The sequence below is a fragment of the Rhinatrema bivittatum genome, chromosome 13, assembly GCF_901001135.1.
Source record: "Rhinatrema bivittatum chromosome 13, aRhiBiv1.1, whole genome shotgun sequence".
Taxonomy (NCBI): domain Eukaryota; kingdom Metazoa; phylum Chordata; class Amphibia; order Gymnophiona; family Rhinatrematidae; genus Rhinatrema; species Rhinatrema bivittatum.
Genome location: NC_042627.1, coordinates 79,041,988 through 79,062,738, shown reverse-complemented (window position 1 = coordinate 79,062,738; position 20,751 = coordinate 79,041,988). Strand labels below are relative to the sequence as shown.

General features: G+C 45.9%; 1 protein-coding gene across 5 annotated transcripts in view; it reads left to right on the top strand.

Annotated features, from left to right (window-relative positions):
- Positions 1-16,391, top strand: part of INTS14 (integrator complex subunit 14) — a 34,880-nt gene extending 18,489 nt beyond the window's left edge. For 3 of the 5 annotated variants that reach the window (XM_029575099.1, XM_029575098.1, XM_029575100.1), the window contains exons 3-12: positions 1,459-1,566; positions 2,074-2,229; positions 3,172-3,290; positions 4,711-4,853; positions 6,726-6,818; positions 10,089-10,233; positions 10,511-10,644; positions 11,762-11,880; positions 12,460-12,525; positions 14,963-16,391. In XM_029575099.1, coding sequence (XP_029430959.1) covers positions 1,459-1,566; positions 2,074-2,229; positions 3,172-3,290; positions 4,711-4,853; positions 6,726-6,818; positions 10,089-10,233; positions 10,511-10,644; positions 11,762-11,880; positions 12,460-12,525; positions 14,963-15,214 — 1,335 coding nt within the window. In that variant the 3' untranslated portion in view covers positions 15,215-16,391. The remainder of the gene's footprint in view (positions 1-1,458; positions 1,567-2,073; positions 2,230-3,171; positions 3,291-4,710; positions 4,854-6,725; positions 6,819-10,088; positions 10,234-10,510; positions 10,645-11,761; positions 11,881-12,459; positions 12,526-14,962) is intronic. The other 2 variants (XM_029575101.1, XM_029575102.1) reach the window with 2 other exon arrangements.
- The last annotated feature ends 4,360 nt before the right edge of the window (positions 16,392-20,751 follow it).

The window sequence follows — 20,751 nt, the reverse complement described above, 5'->3', positions numbered from 1 at the left end:
CCCACAATAATCCAAACAGCTGCCAATACCAGCATGGCTGTTACCTAAATATCCAGCTTCTTAGGTCCTCTTGAGCTTTCTGGATGGCTCCCTGGCACTGTAGCCTGCCAGACACCTGACCATGGGCGAATCTGCATTTCCACTAGGGCTCCTAGTTCTTGAAGCTTCCAGACAGATCCAACTGTTACTCTCAAATCTTCTGCTGTCAAGTCACTTTTTTTTTTTTTTTTTGTGCTTATCCCTTGCTTCTTGAAGCCTGGTACCGTTTCAGCCTCTTATCAAGCACTCTGGGAAGGGGGTTCCAGGCATCCACCATCTTTTCTGTGAAAACACTCTTCTGTTGATGCATTAGTTCTTCGAGCTCTTGCATTACTCATGTTTGTGCCCATCAACACAGTTTTCTGTTAACTGTATATCCCAAGTTATACTACCCCTTTTTAGCCATTCCCTATATTTATTCACGTTATTTTGACGAGTTACTGTTGTTCCTATGTTGTTCCTATGTTCAGAAACTCTGTTTATTGTAACGCCTTAACCGCGACAGTTTTGTTTTTTGGAAACCGACCTGATTTGATACTTGTATTGAGAAGGTCGGTATATAAAAATCCTAAATAAATAAATAAATAAAAAGTATTTTGTGATATTCCTTTGTGCAGCCTCCTATTATTACCCCTTGTAATAATAGGAGGCTGGAAATGATTTGCTTCTTGCTCAGTATTTATACTTTTCAGTATAGTCCTGTGTGAAATTATGTGAATATGTGCCTTACAGTATGTTGGTGTTACTGGGCACTTTTGTCTTCTGGATTTTGGGGTGTCCTGATGCTGTACATTGTCACTTGGTATTATCTGAAGATGTTCAGGCTTTGTGCCAGGGCCATGCAAGGACCTGGGTTTCATCCTTAGGTCGGGCTTATGCTTACTGGGATGGCTAGGGGTGGGGATGCTGCAGAGTCACAGTCATCATGCAAAACCATCACCAAGTGACCAAATTTAGGGTCTGGGATGGCAGAGTTCTGGAAGGAGGCCTTGTGCACCGTCCCCAGCCAAGGGCTATTCCCTTGATGACAGAACCAAAGTCAGTTGAGAAGGAGTTTAAAAAAGCCCCAGGTAGTTGCAAGTAACAGCTCATGTGATTGAATTTCAGCTCTGTCTGAACCAAGGCTGAAATTCAACCTGTGTTGCCTAGTCATGGGCGGGGGAATCTATGAAGGGGGTCTCGCTTGCAGCCGATTGCTGTCTGGCTCTTTAGCTTTCTAGTTGCTGCTCTGTCTTCTTGGGGGGGGGGGGAGGGGTTCTTTCTGAAATTTTTGCTTGAGGGCTTGGAATTTGGGTCTCCTGGTTCATCACAGGTCTGAGCTACGAAACATTTGCAAATCTTTGTGTTTTTATGGTGCCCTGATACTCCCAAGCCAGTGTATTTTTGGTCATAGTAACTTCTTTTCTCGTCCTTGTCCAGGAAGCGTTAAATAATATGGACGATTATGATAAAACCTGCCTGGAGTCAGCTTTGCTGGGAGTTTGCACTATTGTGCAGCAGGAGTGGGGAGCTGCTATTCCTTGCCAGGTAACGTGTCTCTCGTTCATGCAGCCTTCCACTCTTATTTTCTGCCTTCCACTGTCCCCAGAAATTCTCAGGTTTCCTTGCGGAGCCTGGCTTGGAAGGAAAGGCCTCTCCGAGTCTGTCGTCATCATCACATCTCCTTTACGTTATGTTTCTGGGAGCAGGAGCTCTGAACCGACAGCGTGTTGGCTGCGCCTCGGGGCAGGCACCTGAGTCTCCCATTAGAATCCCGGACAATGGCTCCCATCCCGTGTCAAAATCTAGTTGTTGCCCATTTTTATATCTCGTTGCTGCTGCTTTAAAACACTTCTGAGGAAAATGCTACCAGCACTAGTCGTGTGATACCGGAAGACACCAGCTTCGCTCACAACAGTACAGGCCTCTCGGTGTTTGGTCTGAAGGACTCTGTTTCTTTATTGTATTCAGAACCTTATAATGGGACAGCTTTGGGGACAGGGTCCTAGTTCAGTTCCTTGGTGGTAGAGCTGACTCTTGTTTTCTCGTTCCCAGGTTGTGCTGGTAACAGACGGGTGTCTGGGCATTGGCCGAGGCTCTCTGCGTCAGTCCTTAGCAACCCTCAGTCAGCGAAGTGACAGCAGCAGGTTTCCACTGCCGTTCCCCTTCCCTTCCAAGCTGTACGTCATGTGCATGGCTAACCTGGAAGAGGTGATTATCCCGACTGCTCTCGCATATCGCCAAAATAGAAAGAAACACCACACGGGGCAGTGCAGCAGCAGAAAATCCCAGGAGACTGTCGCACCATAGTCTGGGGGGGGACCTGATTTTGTAGCGGATCCCACGATTCTCTTCAGCTTTGTGTGTGAATCCTAAACCGAGGATAGAAAGAAATTCCCTGCAGACACTTACACGAACGGAAGAGTCCTGCTGGAGCTGGAGAGGCGGCTCCAGTGTTTTATTTATAGAAAAGTTAGGGAAAGGGGGCAGAAGACTTAAAATTGGAAAGGATTATTTTTAAAAGCAAAAATTCACATTTTAGAAGAAGACAGCTTTTATTAAGAGGAACAGCAGTATAAGAGAGAGAGAGAAAGAGAGAGCATCCGTTCATGAGAACATTTGCAGAAAGAACAGAAAATCCAGTTGCTGTAAATAACCCGAGATGATGTGGCTGACTGGACTGCAGTGTAAACTGCGTTACAGCACAAGAGCTCTCTATGACCTTGAGCAAGTCACTGCTGGGGGAAGAGGGTCTGTGGGGACTTTGTACAAACTTTCAAAGGGAAAATCGCTTGAACTTTCCCTGACTACATTTGCACTAGCTTTTTGTGTGGCTGAATTTGGCTGGGAACCAGCAGACGAATATGCAGATACCTAACACCTACCTGCTCTTTCCTAATCCCACCCAGCATCCACGCGCGGCTGGAACCCTGCAGGCCCTTGGAGTGAGGTTAAAAGTCCCTTTTATCCCAGTCAATCCCTGCCCCTGGGATCTCTCCAGTTGCATGTTCTGCTAAGAAAGGACTTGCCATGCCTCTCCAGATGTTTTCTTGCAGCTGTTTTGTGTGTGTGCAGGGTAAAACTGTCGAGCCCCCGCTGGTTTCTAATGAAGGCTGAGCCACCTGTAACTCGCTCTGTTTGCTGTGTGTGCAGCTGCAGAACTCTGAATCCTTAGACTGCCTGGAACGCCTCATTGACCTAAACAACGGGGAGGGACAGATCTTCACCATTGATGGACCCCTCTGCCTGAAGAACGTGCAGTCCATGTTTGGGTGAGTGAGCTGCATTGCAAGCACTGCTAAGCAACCCTTAACGAGGGATGAGCCATGAAGGCCTTCGTTCATCATTAAACTGAATGACTGAGCTATACAGAGCCTTCCATAGCTTGGACTGGCTCAGAGATGTAGAGGCTTTAGTAGCTGATAAAGGGATACCGGACCTTTCACCTCTAGGACTGGAGGACTCGGGGAGAGATTCAGAGCCTGTCACCTCTAGTGCTGGGGGTCTCAGGCGATGGGCACAGGGACAAAGAGCCTGTCCCTTCCTGCACTGGATGACTCAGATGGTGTCCCTTGTGCCACTTACCTTTCGTCCCTGGCAGTGACTGAAACACCATCATAAGTGCTAGCTTAGGAGTCAGTTTTAGCAGAGGAATGAATACTCTAACTAATTTACCTTTCACCCCTAGATGTAGGGTTGAAGCAGATTTTGTGCGCTGCCAATGCCCACAGGAGTGCCTACTCTGTGAATCCGTAGAGGATTTCAGTTTGCAGTGCTGTCACTGGCAATTTTACTAGAATTATTCCCTTCCTGACATAAGCAGAGAAACTGATGTTTGTTGTCTTGGTTCCAGTCCACATAATGCAACGAGTTTCATTAAGGAGATTTTGCACGACCTTGTATCAGAGTTGCAAGAAGAGAAACCAGTTAGGGGAAAGGTTCTTGAAAAGATAGTGATAGTGTGGAGAAACAGGAGTTTATTGTTTGTTATATTGTTTGTTCTACAGTCAGCAGCTGGAGCTGAAGGAGTTAACTTCAGCCAGAGCCAGCTGATGATGATCATTGCTGTTGCTGTGGGGTCTGGAGGAAGTAACCACTGGCAGTGGCTGGAAGGAAGAGAGAGACATCCGGTTGGAGTGGGAGTGCAGTTACTAGAGCTGTCACTGTTTAAGTTAGAGAGCGCTTAGTCTGCAGTTAAGCTCAATAGGAAGTATATGATGTTATGTATTGTAGTGCCTCTTCCTTTTCCCTGCCTGCTGCAATGCAGATTTTTGTTCTATCATTTTTCTTCACTGTGCCTCCTTGTTGTTAATAAACTCAGTTTATTACTGCTGTGTTGGAGACTGATTTGAAATCACAGGTGAGAAGCTGTGGGATCTTGGTGTTTTCATGCATGGTCTGTCAGCACTTTTCTGGGAACTGTGGGAGGCCAGGTGTGTGGAGTTGCAGGGCCCCAGAAAAACCCTTGGGGAGTAACCTTTTTGAAAATTAAGCTGAATCCCAGTTGATGGGTGGGTGGTTGCCAGGAGAGGCCATTGCACAGGGGCAGTAGTTCTTACTGGGACCACCAGGGCCACGGGTTCAAATCCTGATGGGTGTTAACGGAAATGCAAAGTATTACGTGACAGATGGAAACAATATAATGTGAAACCATTTATTCTCCCTCTGATTTTGTTCTTTTGTCCATCCTAGAAAATTAATTGACCTGGCATACACCCCCTTCCATGCCGTTCTGAAATGTGGTCACTTAACCTCAGATGTGCAGGTCTTCCCCAGGCCAGAGGCAGTGATCGTGGATGAGGAAATCGATCCCATCCCCAAACACATTAATACAGGTAATGCAAGACGCTTACAGGTTTACCTGTGGCTTGAAGGAACCTTAAGTACAACTGGAATTTAGATTCTACGATATCCCGGAGACAAAGGATTTCAGTCCATGAAATGGTAGAGAATGAAATCCTGAAGCAGCCTAATCGGGGGTCCCTCGGCTGGAGCTCGCTCAAAGACATTGATGTGAGCGGACAAGTGTTCAGCCTTCTTAGGAAACGTTCATTTTCTGTGGGCATGAGGAAAACCCTGTGGTACATCTGGCCTTAGGAGAGGCTGAGCGGGACATGAAGGGTTAAACTTTACGTTCGCTGGCACACACATTTATTATCGAAACACGTTCCCAGTCATAGTCCTGTTTTACAACCTATTTTTAAAAGCTTTACTTTTGGGGTTAGCGTTGTATGCCCATCTGCCCTACTTCTGGCTCATCTCTCGGCTGGGAGTGCCTCATGCATCAGATCCCAGGTCGCTCCTTGTGATTGGGGGAAAAGCTTTCCTGGTGAATTTGAGGCTGAGTCAGGGAGGGGTCGACTGCAGGCCGGAGCCCGAATTTTCAAAGTGGATTTAAGCGAATAATTCTTTGAAAATTAGCGGGCGTGAGCGTGACCATATCCTTAAATAAGTCCGTTTACAGCAGTCGCAACTGCTGTAAACGGACTTATTTAAGTTGCATCTATTGTAAATATCTCCTCCTGTAAATAAGTTCCTTCTGTATTTACGGTTGTTTTATTCTCTCTCTCAAGCTACCTATTTTTCCCTCTCTTCTCCTATCTCCCTTACCCCTCTCCTCTTTCTGGCCTGCTCCCATCCCCTGCCCCCTGTTCATTGTAATTCCTCCTTTATTTGAGTTGTCTGTAAACCGGCGTGATGTGCCATACGAACGTCGGTATATTAAAAGTTGTTAAATAAATAAATAAAATCCAACATAAGTGCACAATGTTGCACCTGCTGGGATGAGTGGGTCCATTTCTTTTGAAAGTTGAAAGCGTGCGTGTATATCCTGACTCTGGTCTCTTTCTAGTGCGCATAAAAGGACGCGTGAAATCACTTTTGTGATTAAAACCAGGGTTTGTGCCCGGCAGCCGTTTTACAAATTCTCCTCTAAACGAATGGAAATCGCTTACCCGGCCTCCGTCCCGGCGCAATGCAGACTCTCTGCGCCATTTCCATGGGATTGAGCTCTGGAAAATCTTTTTTTTTTTGTTTATAACATTTATTGATTTTTGAAATTACAATCATTTCTTCTTCATTGGAATTTGGCATCTAAAGAAAAATACAAAACTTCATAACCCCAAAAAGGAAAATAAATAAGAAATGAATTGTTAAATTCAGTCCACAAAAAGGAGGGTGAGCCAATGCACCATTACCCACCCGAGGAAGGCAAAGCATTGTACGTATAAATAAATGTAAAGCAGCAGCAGCGGCCGCGAGCTGACCCCTGCCAGCTCTCTCTCGTTCTCTAAGGAACAATCATAAGCACAAAACCAACTGCAGGAGTAACCCGGGCAAACCCAGCACAGGTTCTTATCAAAAGAGTTTTCACAAAGTGTCCTTTCTTAACTTAAGGCTTTTCTCTCATTCTGTGTCTATAGGATTTAAAAAAAACAAGCCTGATAAATTTAAGCACCCAATTCACCTAAACCCAAAACTTAGGCCCTAAATGTAGGCTTGATATCCATTTGTCCAGATTTAGGAACCTCAGGTGCTGGGAGCTCGGGATTGACCTTCCCCGCCCTAACTCCTCCCCTGAAGCCACCCACTTCAGGCTCCTAAACTTACACACTCGGCCCTGGTAGAGCCTAAATCCTTTTTGATTACTGTGCTGCTTGGTTATTTATAACTAAAAAGTTCCCCTGCTTTTCGTTCTCCTATTTCAGATCTGGAAATAGTTGGATTTATTGATATAGCCGATATCTGTAGCCCTCCGGTCCTGTCCAGGCACTTAGTGCTACCCATAGCACTGAACAGAGGTAAGTCTTCAGCATGCCGGAGCCACTGCCCTGTGCGAGCTTTCCCCAGGGATCGATAGGAAGTGCATGTCACGCTCCCACCAGTTTGCAATGAGGATTTGATGATCTCTCTTATAAAGTTGAGGTGACTTGGTTGGAACGCCAGGAGAAGAATCCCACATTCCCAGTACGTACAGGATCAGTCCAGAGAAGTGGGTTGTGTATCCCTACCAGCAGAGGGAGTCAGAGAACCAAACCTTTGGGCACTGCCCTATATCCCAGAGTGCCACCTGCAGTTAGCCAGTATTTCTCTGACTCCAGCAGAGGGTAGAGATACACCCCTGCAGTTTTGTAGTTTAGATTTTTTCAGTTAGCATTTTTTCTTGAACTTGTGGCGCTTCCTGAGGTGTTAGGCACCTTCGTGGGCCATCCCTCAGTGGAGTCCCTGTCTGAGTCTTGCCTGCCTCGGGTCAGTGGGTGACTTCCAGGGGCTCTTGGTTTCTCCCCACCGACACTGCTACAGCTGCTCCTTCGATCCCTGCTTCAGCATCTTGAGTAAAGTTTATTCCCTGTACGTACCGGATCAGTCCAGACTCCTGGTTGGAGTCCGGTATCCGAGCAGTTCCAGCTCCTGTTACCTCTGATGGCCCAGGCGCGCTCCAGTCTGGATTGGTGGTTGCGTTCGGACAATCTACTCCAGGGGGGGGTCTCGATTGTGGCTCCGGATTGGACAGTGGGAGGAAGGGAGGACTCTGGCGGCGCATATTGATGTTGCACGGTTCCTGAGGAGGGCGAAGCATCTACGCCCGCCGTGGAATGCTCTGTGTCCCTCCTGGAACTTGAATGTGGTCCTCAAGGCCTTGTGTGCACCACCTTTTCAGCCTCTAAAGAGAGCGACCTTAAAGGACCTTACATTGAAGGTCGTGTTTCTGGTGGCAGTTTCTTCGGCACGAAGGATTCCTGAACTTCAGGCCTTGTCCTGCAGGGAGCCTTCCTTGCGGTTCTCTGAGTCTGGAGTTAGTTCACGGATGGTTCCATCTCTCCTGCCGAAAAGTAGTTTCTTCGTTTCATTTGAAGCAGCCGGTGGAGCTCCCGTCATTTTCTGATATAGACGAGTCGGATCCCGTTTCGAGGGATCTGAAGAAGCTGGATGTGCGTAGGGTGCTACTGCGCTATCTGGAAGCTACTAATGACTTTTGTTTGTCGGATCACCTCTTCGTTCTTTACAAGGGTCCAAAAAGGGGTAATATGGCGTCTAAAGCCACAGTCTCTCGGTGGTTGAAGGAGGCCATAAATTCCTCTTATTTGCTAAGTGGTAGGCCCCTACCAGTGGGGCTAAAGGCACATTCTACTCGTTCCCAGGTGGCTTCCTGGGCGGAGCGTCACCAGATTTCCCCGCAGGAGATCTGTAGAGCAGCAACTTGGAAATCTCTGCAAACCTTTGCACGTCACTATCTGCTCGATGTCCATGGCTCAAGGGAGGGCAATTTCAGAGCAGGCGTATTGAGAGCGGGCCTCTCCGGATCCCAGCCCAAGTAGTTCAGCCCTGGTACTCCCAGGAGTCTGGACTGATCCGGTAAGTACAGAGAAAAGAAAATTAGGTCTTATCTTCGATAATTTTCGTTCCTGTAGTACCGTTTGGTCTTTCTGCAGTGGCCTTGTCTTCACTGGGAGCCCCTTTAACCCCTTGGTCATCTAATGGTCCAACCGACTCCCTCACAGGTTTCTTGCTTCGGATATATTTTAATTTTTATTATGAGTTTTTGCCTCTACGGCCAACTTCAATTCAAATTCTCTCTTCGCCTGTCTTATCAATGTTTTACACTTGACAATGCTTATGTTTTAGCCTATTTTCCTCAGATGGATCCTTCCAATTTTTGAAGGATTTTTTTGGCTAAAATAGCCTCTTTCACCTCACCTTTTAACCATGACGGTAATCGTTTTGCCTTCCTTCCACCTTTCTTAATGTGTGGAATACATATGGACTGCGCCTCTAGGATTGTATTTTTAAACAATGTCCAAGCCTGTTGAACACTTTTAACCTTTGCAGCTGCACCTTTTAGTTTTTTTTTTAACTATTTTCCTCATTTTATCAAAGTTTCCCTTTTGAAAGTTTAGTGTTAGAGCTGTAGATTTACTTATTGTCCCCCTTCCAGTTATTCGTTTAAATTTGATCACAAGAGACTTGCATTTGGCCAGTATAGATGTGTTGATCCAGAGCTGGCCTGTGGAGGAATCACTGTAGGTGTTTTCTTCTGATTCCAGTAGTGAGATGAGATGTTCAAAAGATCATCAGGGTCTGGTGATCCTGGTGGCCCTAGATTGACAGACATCCTTGGTTCACAGATCTTATCTACTTGCTGAATGGGGAACTGCTTTGGCTTCTGCAGAGTGGAGACCTAGTGTATTCCATGTTACCATTAGCAATGGTAACCTGGAATAGACTTAGTTTTTGGGTACTTGCCAGGTTCTTATGGCCTGGATTGGCCACTGTTGGAAACAGGATGCTGGGCTTGATGGACCCTTGGTCTGACCCAGTATGGCATGTTCTTATGTTCTTACCAAGGATCAGTCCAGAGTCCCACCCGCAGTATGCATTTAAGTCTCAGAGAGTTCACTGTTTCCACTTCTGCTCTGGTTTTATTTGATCTTTGACGTTCTTACGTTTATTTCTTCTTTCTGGGTCAGGTTTCTCGTTGGGGGCAGTGACCCAGTGGTTCCCCGGTTGAGCTTCATATATATAGTTAGTTTCAGTTAGGGTCATTCTGCTTTGACATTACGAAAGACTGAGAGGCTGTGGGTGGCACTCTGGTATTTATGGCAGAGCCTGTCAAATCTTGCTCTGTCTCCATCTGCTGGTGCGGAGGCAAAACCCAGGAGTCTGGACTGATCCTTGGTACTACAGGAACGAAAATTATCGAAGGTAAGACCTATATATGCCATTGAATTGTCCAAAGGATTTCACATTTTAAGTGCATAAATGGCTTTGGAAAATGGCTGCAGTAGCATGTTACATTTATATGCGCAACGCCTTTGAAAATTCACTTCCCGTATCCAAACTACGAGAGACCTGCACACATCTGCTCCTTTCTCCTGCACTTCCGGCTGCTGCTGCTGTTCTTATTATGGCTGTGATCACGCCAAACAAATTTTAACATGTGTCACTTCTGGGTAACCTTGCACGTCTGTGCAGGAGCAAGGGCTGAAAACAGACCTAACATATTTTCAATTAATACAAGAGTTTATCCCTATTCTACTACTGTTAACACTTTTTTTTTGTTTTGTGCTCAGATGGTGATGAATTGGGTCCTGGGGTGACTGAAGACACAGAAGATGAGAATTCAGCTAATCAGATAGCTGGCAAGATCCCCAACTTCTGTGTGCTGTTACACGGCAGTCTGAAGGTGGAAGGAATGGTGGCCATTGTGCAGTTGGGGTACAGTGTTTGTTTTCCTATCTCTCGGCAGTGTCTGAGAGGTGTTTGTATGCACGTGGCAAGGCGCTTAGGTGGTTGTATGCACGTGGCACGGTGCTTAGGTGGTTGTATGCACGTGGCACGGTGCTTAGGTGGTTGTATGCATGTGGCACGGCACTTAGGTGGTTGTATGCACGTGGCATGGCGCTAAGGTGGTTGTATGCATGTGGCATGGCGCTTTAGTGGCTGTATGTGTGGATAGTGTGGTGCTTTAACCCTCCATCTCTTTCTTCCTCAGTCCCGAGTGGCACGGAATGCTCTACTCCCAAGCAGACAGTAAGAAGAAATCCAACCTCATGATGTCTCTCTTTGAGCCCGGTCTAGAGCCTCTTCCCTGGTTGGGAAAAACAGCACAGCTCGGGCCTATCTCAGGTAGAAGAACTCTGGTTGGAAAGTTTCATAAAATCAGTGAATTCAGTCTCTGCCTAGCGGGTCTCTGGCTTCCCCCCTCACTTATTCTCTGCGTCTGTCCTGGGCTTCCTTGAATTCTCTTCCTGAAGAAGTGATTTCTGCATTTTTTTTTTATATTGTGCTGCTTTGCAGTACAAAGGAAACTGTATTTGCCCAGAGGATCCTTAGTTGCAAAGATGGGAAGAAAGAGCAGCTGAATTAGCTAGAAATTGGGTCTGTCTAGCAGGCTACAAGTACAGTAATCCCTAATGCTCCAATAGCTGGGCCTGCCTGTCAGACTCTGGGGGATAGAATTACTTAGCAGCTGGGTCTGTCTAGCAGGCTACAGGCTCCTTGTGTGGATCCGGTTGGTGGTTTCGGGCTGCCATGTTCTGTAAAAGCTGTGCTGGTGTTGGTGGCTCTTGGCATTACTGTGGGATCTGGTGGTTGGATGTCAGAGGGGCAGGGTCCTGCTTACTTTTGGGGATTAACAGAAATATTTGTATGACTCCGAGTGGGGGATTTGATTTCTGTTAGTTGCTATTTGCTGTATTGTCTATTATACCGTTTCCTATTTTTATTGTAATCCATGTTGGGTTTTAATATGAATGAGGGGTATTGGATCTGACTGACTAACTAGTTGGAAGCTTAGCTACCTGAGAGAGTGGCGTACCACGAAGGCGGCGACAATTCCTGCAGATAAGGAAGGATGATCCACAGGCATTCAGGCTCGATGCTAGCAGTGTGGACAGGGATAACTGGGCAGCCTGTTTCTGAAGTCATCTATCATATTATTTTTGCAGACCTAGTGTAAGGTCCATTTGTAAAGGGCAAGCTTCTGGACTCAAACAATCGCTATCAAAGATACAACATGAAGTGTAATAATGTTCTTATAGAGCATCTGTATGTGAAGCGCTTTACAAATTATTGCAGCCCTATTACGCAGTTCCCTGGTACCTCAGACGTACCACACGTGCTGTACTGGCCTCAGGTGGGCATGGATGGATTCCACCTTGGAAAACGTCGGCACACAAGAAGCGGGAGCCGAGTACGCCACAAGCAGCGTCAGAGAAATGTTTGTTTTATTTTATCTTATCAGATGCAAAGGAGAATCCATACGGAGAGGATGACAACAAGAGCCCATTCCCCCTGCAGCCCAAGACGAAGCGCAGCTACGCGCAGAACATCACCGTCTGGATCAAGCCCAGCGGCCTTCAGGTGAAAGCCCGTGCGACATCGTGAACATCTCTTCCCCTACAGCAGCGCTTTATACTTACAGACTCTTACAGGCTGAAGCGAGATGGACGCACAGAAAACGGACGCTCGTGATTGACTGCCTGCTCTCCTCACGTGCGCCCGCTGCAACGTGCAAATGGGCTGCCGTGGTAAAAAGGAGGCGCTAGGGAGGTGGCCGGCAGTGCGGGTTAGGAAAGCGGATGGAAGTGCATGGGGCACGTTCAGCAACATTTAGGGCAGGATCAGAAAATAAAGTGAGTAGATGGGAGATCTCCCCTCTGCCCCGCAAAGCAGGTGCAGAGGTCCTGGGGTACTTTGTACCTGTGGCTCAATTCCCTGAGAAAGTGGCCACAGACTGCTACAAACTAAGAGTGAGAACATTGCCTCCTGCCACGGTCTTTGTTTAGCGACTCGTGGCAGCCGGATGTCGGCATGAGGTGAGGTGCATTTAGCACTAGGGCAGACTAAATGAGTCTTCTCCAGTCGAGGGCAGGGGGTAAGAAGGGGGAGGTGAGGAGGTCATGATCACACTTTGCATATTGTTGGTTTCTGTTTTTGCAGACTGATGTACAAAAGATTTTGAGAAATGCAAGAAAACTGCCTGAAAAGACACAAACTTTCTATAAAGTGAGTACCTGCAGTGTTTCCTGCACTGTGTTTTGGTCATGTGGAATTGGGTCCGTTGTTCACAGTGTTTCTCGAGGTGGAGTATTTTTCGTGCCTGTAGGAACTGTTGCTACATTTCATGGTTACATTCCCTGTACATACCCAGATCAGTGGGGGATGTGTGTGTAAGAATGGGAGTCTGGGTGTATGAGTGAGAGGGGGAGCTTGTGTGTAAGGGAGAGAAAGCATGAGCCTGTGTGTGTAAAAAAAAATTGATTTTTGTAGGAATTAGAATCTGCCATCTTTGGGACTGTGCATGTCTAATAATTTTGTATTTTGCTCTTGCTTCAGAGTCTGGTTTCTCAGGCTTTCTATTTTGGTTGTGTCTGCATGCTTCTGTTTCTAATTTGTAGTCTCATTTCTATATTAGGTAAAGGTTGGTCTCTGTTTTGCCTGTGTGTGTGTGTGAGACTGACGGGCAGTATTTCTGCAAGCGTGCAGTTTCTCTGAGGTACCCTAGCTTGCTCTGTTATCCCAGTAGGTGGTGTATGAATGTTCTAGGGCCTGCTGTAGTATTTGCATTGCTGCTTTTTCATAAGGCTGCTGTTATTTGAGTCCTGAGAGTCAGTGCTGTGACTGTAGGGTAGGGCAAGGCTCTAGATGCCTCTTTCTTTGCAGGGGTTTGTGTTACTTCACAAAATGTTTAGCAGTGGAGGGAGTCTTTGAAGTGACTCCAGAATTTGAATATAGTTTTTTTTCACGTTGGATGGTAATGTGAATTGTCGTCGTCTTGCTCTGCACCCGCTCTTATGATTATTGCTATTTTATTATAGTTATAATGTTCTCTGCCTTTCTGGAAAGAGGATTCATGAAGAATACATTGATTTGTTTTAATACGATTGAGTGGATCGGATGTTTGTATTCTTTGCTTTTTACATGATATTCTTGTGTATTTATAAACTGCAATAAATATAAAATCAATTAATACAGATTAATAAGGAAATTTTAATATTGGTAAGTGCTTGAAATAATTGAGTTAAAATATTCTAAAACGTTTCACCAAGATGGCTGCAGTAGACTTCTTAGAAACCCACTGTAGGGTGCATGCTAAGGTGTTTATCAATAAGAGTGCAACTAGTAGTGTTCAGCCCTGCATGCCTACAGCCCACCCCAAAATCAATGCTGGGTAAGCCACTGGGAATCTCTTGGTTTTTTTCATGATTGTATGTTTGGTTTTCGTGGTTTTCTATTTTGAATTCCGGTATTGTATAACCTTTTATTATCTGCTTGAAAACTCGTGAGCTGGACTGGGCATGGCGGAGACAGGGGGCTGGGCTCGATGGAGCTTGGTCTGACCCAGCCTGGCCCGTCTTGCTGTATAATGATTCACTTTAGCCCTCCAGACTGCGTTGGCCTGCCCTTTCCACCAGCCCTGAGTGGTCCTGCCTCTAACTTCATACTTTGGGGTTTATAAGGCATTTGGAAATAAGAGTTACTAACAAAACTCGTCTATTGAGCAAATAGAGCAGTGTCCGTATGGTAACATAGTAATGATGGCCAGAAAGGACCAACTGCCCTTCCAGCCTGCCCAGCAACTGCCGCCCCGTGCAGGTTACCCCCAAGCCCTATGTCAAGGGCAGTAATATTTAGAATCAAAACCCATACAAAATTACTGCTGGCAAAATTTTTATGGGGTGAGCAGCCTTCTTGATAATTCAGATTTTGGAGTTGACTTTAGAAGCCGTCCTGTGCTTTTTGCCGAATATCTGCATGCCAGTACCACAGACCATAAAAATCGGGGCCCGGCATTGTCTGAATCCAATTCTTCTCCCCCCGCTATTGAAGCGGAGAGCAATGTGGCAGTTGCATCACAATCATGGGCATTAATTGGTTACGGGTAGTAAGGGGTGGTAACTGCCTCTCCGTGCCGGGTGCCCTCGTGCATCCTTTTCTTACTCTTTACAGCCTCTGGCTTTTAGGGATCTACAATGTTTATCCCATGCCCTTTCGAATTCATTTACTGTTTTTGTCCTCGCCCTCTCTTCTGGATGTCCATCACCCTCTCCGTAAAGAAATATTTCCTGATGTTGGTTCTGCGTCATCCGCCCTCGTGACCCCTAGTTCCATCTGTCATTCTCTCCTCAGATCTTTTGTATGTTATAAAATTACTTACTTTCTCTTTTCATGGTGTATTCAATATTTTTTGTGCTTACCGACTTGATTCCATTTTTTTTGCTGTGCATTGACCTGGTTTTATTTGATCACTTTACGATAGCTGGGCCCAGTGCAAAGTAGTAACAGGTTAGCAGGAAGATGGGCTGGGATTGGTACTGTAGGAGAGAAGCTAGTGTGGGTCTGAAGCCTGTCTAGCTGGAGGGCAGATGTGCTTTGTGGTAAGAAGTTATTTCTTAGACTGTAAAAGTGCTAGCAGAGTAATATCCCTCATCCTTCCTTCCAGGAGTTGAATCGCTTACGCAAAGCAGCAATGGCTTTTGGATTTCTGGACCTGTTGAAAGGTGTGGCAAACATGCTGGAGCGGGAGTGCACCCTTCTCCCGGACACGGCGCACCCAGACGCCGCCTTTCAGCTCTCCCATGCTGCGCAGCAGCTAAAACTTGCCAGCAGCGGCTCCTCGGAGTACGCGGCCTACGATCACAACATCACCCCGCTGCAGACGGACTTCTCGGGCAGTGGCTCTGACAGGATGTGACGCCACACACCAGGTTTCATTAAATGTGCTTTCCAATTCCCTTTCAGACTGAAGCATCTCCTTCCCCCACTCCTTTTCTATATGAAGCCTGGGGGGCTCCTCGGCAGCGCTGGGCACTACCGCACAGAAGGACAGGGGTTTGATTTCACTCCCTGGGGCAGCAGTACAGCAGTCGCAGGCTCTGTGGAGGGAGGAAGCCCTAATCATTGCAAACTGCTGACAGCTAGCAGCCAGAGATCAAATAGTGAGAAACATCCCCTGCCAGATCCCAGCCCTGGTTCTGATGGAGGTGGAGGAAAAGGCTGGCAAAGGTAAAAACTGTGAACAAAGATTCGGCTGCAGCCAAGATAACACTGGTAGGAGATTATTTCTTTTAGCTTTCCCTTTTGGGCCGTGGATACTCTGGATTGTGACGGAGTTGCAGTTTCTGAGAAGGGTGAAATAACTGCAGCCATGTACAGTGTATTAACCTGAGGTTTCACCCCCTTAATTTGTCAATGAAAAACAAAAGAAAATTTGGTTCTTAGCTGCTGATTTTCGTTCCTGTAGCATCACAAATCGGTCCGGACCTCCCTGCCAGCAGATGGAGACGGAGAAAGTTTCACTGACAGTGTACGAAACCCAAGGTGCCACCTGCAGTCCCTCAGTATTTCTGTGACTCCAGCAGATGGTAGATGGGGCAAAACCTGCAGTTTGGAAACAAAGAAGATTAATAGACAACATTTCTGGATCACTGCAAGTGTGAATGAAAGCCATGCATTAGGAAACGGTCCCATGGCACAGTCGATTTGGTGATATTTTCAAAAAAATGAAAGACTACTGAAGGCTCGTAAGCCTTTGATTTCTCTGGCTTACTTTCAGGATTGGCACATCTTGAAAGCTTTCTGTCGAGGTCTGTGACTTGCTTGAAAGTTTTTAAAAATCTTTCTTTTTGAGCAGGTTTTTTATTAAAGATATTTTATCCTCTTTCTGAGGTTCGGCAGATGTATTCTTACCATTCCAAAACCCTTTTTTGTAGTTTGGTTTCTGCATTTTGTTGGTTGTATTGTTTTATTATCCTGTAGACTGTTATGCCTACTTTATGGTTGTTTTATTAACTGATGCATTACGGTGTATGTTCTGTTGCAAGCTGCCTCAGATAGGGGTGGCATACAAATAAACTTAACCCTAACCATGATGCCAAGGGCTGTGTCTGCAGTGATAGGCATGCCAGGCTGAGTTCTGGCCATCGCACCTCTGACTACATCCATCATCCAGTAGCAGCTAGCACAACTTTCAAACAATGCAGCTGTTTAAGGAAAGATGCTTGTGCTGGGGAATTGCTGGCGTTCTAGATCGCTGAGGGTCCATTTTGTTCTTTATCTTCCATCATTTCCTGCGTTACATTGTGCAGGCCCACCCTGTTGAATGCTTAGGCCTGTGTTTCCAACCCTCTCCTCAAGACCCACCTATCCAGTTGCCTTGTTAGGAACATGTATGGGATATGTTTGTATACATTAGAGCCCCAGTGTATGTACATTTATCTTATGCTTCCTCTTTGTCCTGCTGGACCAGTAACCCTGTGAGATTCTTCCTCTTACCAGCAGAAGGGTACCAAGCATGCAGCTTCTTCCTGTGATGTCACCTGCACATAGGCTGGCCCAACAGGGAGCAAATCAGTGAAGGGAAACTGTAAGGCAGCTGGGCCAGCAGGGGAAGAAAGGCTCCAGGGTAACAGCCCTGCAAGATGGCAGCCTCCATCTGTGTGCTCTTCCCTTCCCAGGGCAACCAGGTGCACTGATCTCCTGGTCCTCCCAAGAAAGCTTGCAGTGCTGAGTGAAAAAAAGAGGAATCCCAGCTCAAAGCACGTGGGCATCACCCAGGTAATGAAGTTCAAAGGCAGGACATATGCGAGGTGTGACAGCTGCCGGATGCCAAGGGTCTTGGGTTCATTATCCTGAAATTGCAATGGGGAAAAGCTGCCTGCACAACGTCCAGGGTTAGTGGTGCCAGGCAGCCATGGTACACAGACCTGGTAAGCAGGAGTGGCACAACCAATCAGCTTTAAAGAGGTTGCAGCCCCGTTATATCAGGGCCCAGTGGTTCTGGAGAAACCAGACAGCCTATCGCTGATGGCCTGGCTATTGAGAGGAGACGGTCTGAGTATCCTCTCACCCTGAACTAAGTAATTGCAACATTATTGGAAGCCAGAAAGAAGACCATGGCCCAGGAATCTGAAGGAACTAAAAAATGAAATTTCTGATCTATTAGTTAAAATTTGTAACCTATCATTACAATCATCCATTGTACCTAAAGACTGGAGGATAGCAAATGTAACCCCAATATTTAAAAAGGGCTCCAGGAGTGATCTGGGAAACTACAGACCAGTTAGCCTGACTTCAGTGCCAGGAAACATAGTGAAAAGTGTTCTAAACATCAAAATCACAGCGCACATAGAAAGACATGGTTTAATGGAACACAGTCAGCATGGCTTTACCCAGGGCAAGTCTTGCCTCACTCTTTTGAAGGAGTTTATCCACCTGTTTATTAAGGTAAACCGGTAGATGTACTTGGATTTTCAGAAGGCGTTTGATAAAGTTCCTCATGAGAGGCTTCTACGAAAACTAAAAAGTCATGGGAGAGGAGGCAATGTCCTTTAGTGGATTACCAACTGGTTAAAAGACAGGAAACAGAGAGTAGAATTAAATGGTCAATTTTCTCAGTGGGAAAGGGTAAACAGTGGAGTGCCTCGGGAAATACACGTACGTATCTATATATATGTGTCTATGTCTGTCTGTATATGTATGTCTGTGTATATTTATTTAACACTTTTTTATACTGCCCTTCATAGTAATAACCATATTGGATCGGTTTACATTTAACAAGGGTATAACTGAAGTGCCAACTAAAGTAATTACACAATAGAGGTGAATAAGGCAAAGTTACATTCAACATGGAGTAAAGAACTTGGAAACTTAGATAGCTGGAACGAAGGTAAAGGCAGGTAAATAATTAAGCTGTAACCCGTATTCTATATTGTATTCATAAAGTGCTTTAACCTGGAAGTGCCAGAGTCCATCGTTCATGACGATAAAAGACCATTGTCCAGGTAAGAGTAAGGGCAACTAGTGATTGTCTGGGGAGATCAGAGAAGGCTTGGTGAAAGAGTCACGTCTTGAGTTTTTTTCTGAATGTTAAAAGGCAGGGTTCCAATCTGAGGTCTGATGGGATGTTATTCTAGATAGATGGGCCTGCTATTGAAAACGCTCGGTCTTTGGTCGAGGAGAGGCGTGTGGCTTTAGTAGGGGGAAATTTCAGAGTTTCTTTGTGAATATCTCTAGTTGGTCTGTTGGAGGAGTGTAGTTTGAAGAGGAATTCAAGGTCGAGTTGAAGTTGATGGTGGATGGATTTGTGTATATGGGTGATTGATTTGTATAGGATTCTAAAAATCACTGGTAACCTATGTAGGTTTCTGAGGATGGGTGAGATGTGTTCACCATGGCTGGTGTTGGTCGATTTGGGGAGGCCTAGGAAGAGGGCACTGCAGTAGTCTATCTTGGCGATTAGCAATGCTTGGAGGACTGTCCTGAAGTCATAGGAAAATAGGAGTGGTTTGAGACGTTTTAGAACCTGTAATCTGTAGAAGCAGTCTTTGGATGTGGTGTTGACCATTTTCTTTAGGTTTAGTCGATTATCTAGAATTACCCCAAGATCTCTAACATGCTTATGGGTGATGTTGGAGTTGTGTGGGGATGGTGGGGGGATATTGTCTTCGTTTGAAGAGATGAGGAGGAGCTCCCTCTTGGAGGCATTGAGTTTAAGCTGTTGAGAAGTCTGGTGATAGATAGAAGGTGGTTATTCCAGTGGGTGAGAGCCTTTGAGATAGAATCTGTTATAGGGATTAGAATCTGCACGTTGTCTGCGTACAGATAATGAATTAGATTAAGATCGGTTAGCAATTGGCAGAGGGAGACGGTAGATGTTAAAGGGGGTTGGAAATAAGGAGGATCCTTGTGGTACACCAAGAGTGGACTTTGTTAAGGGTGACTCTTTATTATTGATTTTGACTTTGAAGGTTCTATTGCAGGGGAAGTTCTTGAACCAACTGTGGGCTGATCCGGAGATACAGATATCTGCTAGGTGATCCAGAAGGATGGAGTGGTTGACGGTGTCAAATGCCGCCGAGATGTCCAGCAGGACTTATAAAAAGGAGTAGCCTTTGTCTAAACCCATTATAATATGGTCTGTAACAGAAATGAGGAGGGTTTCCGTGTTGCGTGATTTGCGGAAACCATATTGCGAATGGTATAGGATATTGTGATCTTCTAGATACTCTGAAAGCTGGGTGTTTAACAGAGAAACTGATGGTTTGGCTAAGAATGGGAGATTAGAGATGTGTTTCTTAAGGAGGGGTTTGAGTGAAGTGGTTTTTAGTCTGTCTGGGTAAATCCCTTGAGTTAGAAGGCAGTTTATGATACTGGTCAGAGGTCCTGCGTTCGTGTTTGGGATGAGAAGCAAGAGTTTCGATGGGATATTATCTGCTGGGTGGCTAGATGGGATCTGTCTTTTTAGGAGGGATTTGATCTCTTTGGTGGAGATTGATTCGAAACTGTCAAGCTTGGCTCTCATGAGGGAATGAGAATTCTCGCCTGATGTGAGAGGTGTCGTAGTTGGAGGTAGGAGGGCGAGCGTATTTGAGATCTTCTGTTGAAAAAAGGAAGCAAGCTCATTAGCCATGGATGGTGCTTGTTCGTCTGGAATAGACGGAGGGGTTGATTTAGTGATTTGTGCTTCGTATGGGAACAGTGCCTGGGCATCATACTGGAGATGGTGTATTTTGTTGGCATAGTATTCCCTTTTTGTTAGTAGAATACAGGTCCTGTAGTGTTGTAGAGATCCTTTGTAAGCTGAAAGGGTAGATGTGTTGGGGGTTTTGCGCCATCTAGTTTCCTTATGACGTAGGTCCTGTTTCATCTGTTTTAGTTCAGGGGTGAACCAGGGTTGATTGATTGTGCCCAATAGCCTCCAAAACAATTTGTTTGCAACTGCTTCTGTAATCTTATGCCAGGAGGATAGGGCTGAGTCAGGATTGGATAGGTCTAGGTTAGTGAGTTCCTTGGAGAGCTGATCACTACGTATATCGGATGGGCATGATTTCCTGAATTGAATGGTAGAAAGGTGAGGAGAGGTGTGTCTGTATGTGGAGAGGGAGGATTCTAACAATCAGGAAATGATCTGACCAGGGGATTGGGGTACAAGAGGGTTCTATTGTCCAAGAGATGTTAGAGTTGATGAAAATTAGATCCAGAGTATGCACCACTCTCAGTGCAATGAGTGAATCCCATTGCACTGAGAGTGGTGAGGAGGGCTTCACAATTTGAGGAGCGAGGTATAGCGTCCATATGGAGGCTAAAGTCACCCATGATCATAGTTGGGAGGTCTGAGTTGATATGTTTCACGATGGATTCTATGAGGGGTGAGGGGTCCGTTTACGCTCCTCCTGGAGTTCTAGAGACTAACAATAGTTGTAGTTGTTTTGATTTGACCAGACCCAATTC